The sequence below is a fragment of the Echinococcus granulosus genome (assembly GCF_000524195.1).
Source record: "Echinococcus granulosus chromosome Unknown EG_S00003, whole genome shotgun sequence".
NCBI classification, from domain to species: Eukaryota; Metazoa; Platyhelminthes; class Cestoda; order Cyclophyllidea; family Taeniidae; genus Echinococcus; species Echinococcus granulosus.
Window position 1 is genome coordinate 832,426 of NW_020170383.1, and position 1,963 is coordinate 834,388.

A 1,963-nucleotide genomic window follows, 5' to 3' on the forward strand; every position below is an offset into this window, starting at 1 on the left:
ATGTGTGAGTTTGAGACGAAGACGCCTGACGATGAGTTTGCATCGGCATTTGACGATCTGGATATTGACGCAATTCCTCTCTTTCAAACAGATTTTGTAAACGATGTCGATCTTGATTTCCTGCTTATGGGTTGTGAAACTCAGTCGTCGAATAACGATATCAAAGACGGAAACTTCACTAGAAAGAACAGCACTTTGGCTAGTCTTTTGAAACCACATCCATCATGCGGTTATGTACCACCTGCTCCTCAAATCCATATGGAGAGCAATAGCGTAATCGAACCAGGAACCTACAAACCTCCCCAAGTCAACCTTCAAGAATATGAAAAACACCCTCAACTAAAAAACGCACTAATTCAGGAGAAATCCCTTGCCTTTTCTTCCCAAAGTGCTGGAATTGATAGCGTTGATGGTCCTTTTTGCGCCAGCAGTCATCCTGGGCATTCATTCAATGATACTTTACCGATTGCGATAAATCAATTGAATACTACAAACTATCAGCATACGCGTGCGGAACCTCAGGCGGAAGGGTGTAATTTGTCACGTAATTATTATTTGTTTATGTTTTTATATACTTTAGAGCAAAGCGATGATGTCAAGTCAATCCGACGCTCGCCTCACAACGCCATTGAAAGACGTTATCGTCAAAGCATCAATGGAAAAATAAACGAGTTGCGCGAAATTCTGAACGCAAGTTCTGGGGACGACACGAAGGTATTTCCTTTAGTTCTTATGGAAGTTGTGATGTAGGTGGATGCGCGGTTAATTTTCTGCACTATGCATTTTATGAACTGGTTCTGATACTGTTCACCCGTACTTCATAACATCTAGAAATTAGGTTTTAAGCGATTGGTGACTGGCAAGTATGTACTTAATTGGTAAGCCAAAAACTAAGGTGTGAGCATTTCATGTATTTGTTATGCTATTCAGGTAGTTCACTCCTTGGCCCCGTGGTATTTTTACAAACATTTGTCCTCAATTTTTGCCACACCATTAGTGCTGGGTTTAGTTTGGAACGAATTGTCAAGGTCGTCATTAATATCACGCCACCTTTCGTCCAATCATCTCTTTAGTGTTCTGCGCAATCTGGCGCAATCAACTGGTGCCACATTCAGCACCAGTAGCCCCGATGCATTTGGTTCTAGACTGTTTTGTTCAAAATTTCATCATCAACGTCCAGTTGTATTTTTGCTTGCAAGATGATAAAGCTGTTTCGATTTTATGTAGACAATTGAGTAAGGCTTGTATTACTGGATTTAATCGGCATTTGAGCGTGAATTTGCTATGCTTCATTGAAGGGATTAATAGGATGGTATTCTATCAAGTCAAATTGGCAAGAACAGTCTAACGGAATCTGCGGTGAATTTCGCGTTTTAGGTAGATCTACATAATTTCGGATGAGCATAGAAGTTTGTGCGGTTTTCGATGTAGGGTGCACCGATGATTTGAAAGCTGCATAAACGTGCGATTGTGCATATGCCTTATAATATGTAGGTAAGGTGAGGCTATCATCAGAACTCTTTAGGCTTCCTACCGTGCGTTCGGTATTTAGAAATATTATAATTGGAATGCCGATTGAATTTCACCAGTGTGATTCGAGCTTGCTCATTTTACGGTAGCAAAATTCACTGTCTAGAAGTGATTTCGTTAATTTGATTTTGGTAGTGAACCACTCAGATGCAGATGCATGCAACTCGAGAAGACCCTCCGTTCTGTACCACAAGGGATGATGCGTCGCAGTTGACTAAGATAAAACAAGTTTGGTGTCAAGATCTTTGCTGAAAGTTGTATTTACTGTGAGTGATAATGCTACAACTCGTCAACAAGGAAGGGAAAGTCCTGTGGACGACCAAGCGAATGGATCTTATCCACACGCACTTACAGCCGCCAGCAGGCTTCAAGGGCTGTCAATGTACTGTTCTCTACTTCCCTCGTCGTAGAGGGATGCCCTTTTGGATTGTTT

The 1,963-nt window shown here is 41.4% G+C and overlaps 1 protein-coding gene across 1 annotated transcript in view; it reads left to right on the forward strand. All coding sequences in view use genetic code 11, as the record gives it.

Annotated features, from left to right (window-relative positions):
* Positions 1-1,963, forward strand: part of EGR_00781 (Sterol regulatory element-binding protein) — a gene marked incomplete at both ends in the record, with an annotated part of 7,162 nt that continues 5,199 nt past the window's right edge. Inside the window, 2 exons of the mRNA XM_024490030.1 lie at positions 1-544; positions 581-714. Of these exons, the coding sequence (XP_024355433.1) occupies positions 1-544; positions 581-714 (678 nt within the window). The remainder of the gene's footprint in view (positions 545-580; positions 715-1,963) is intronic.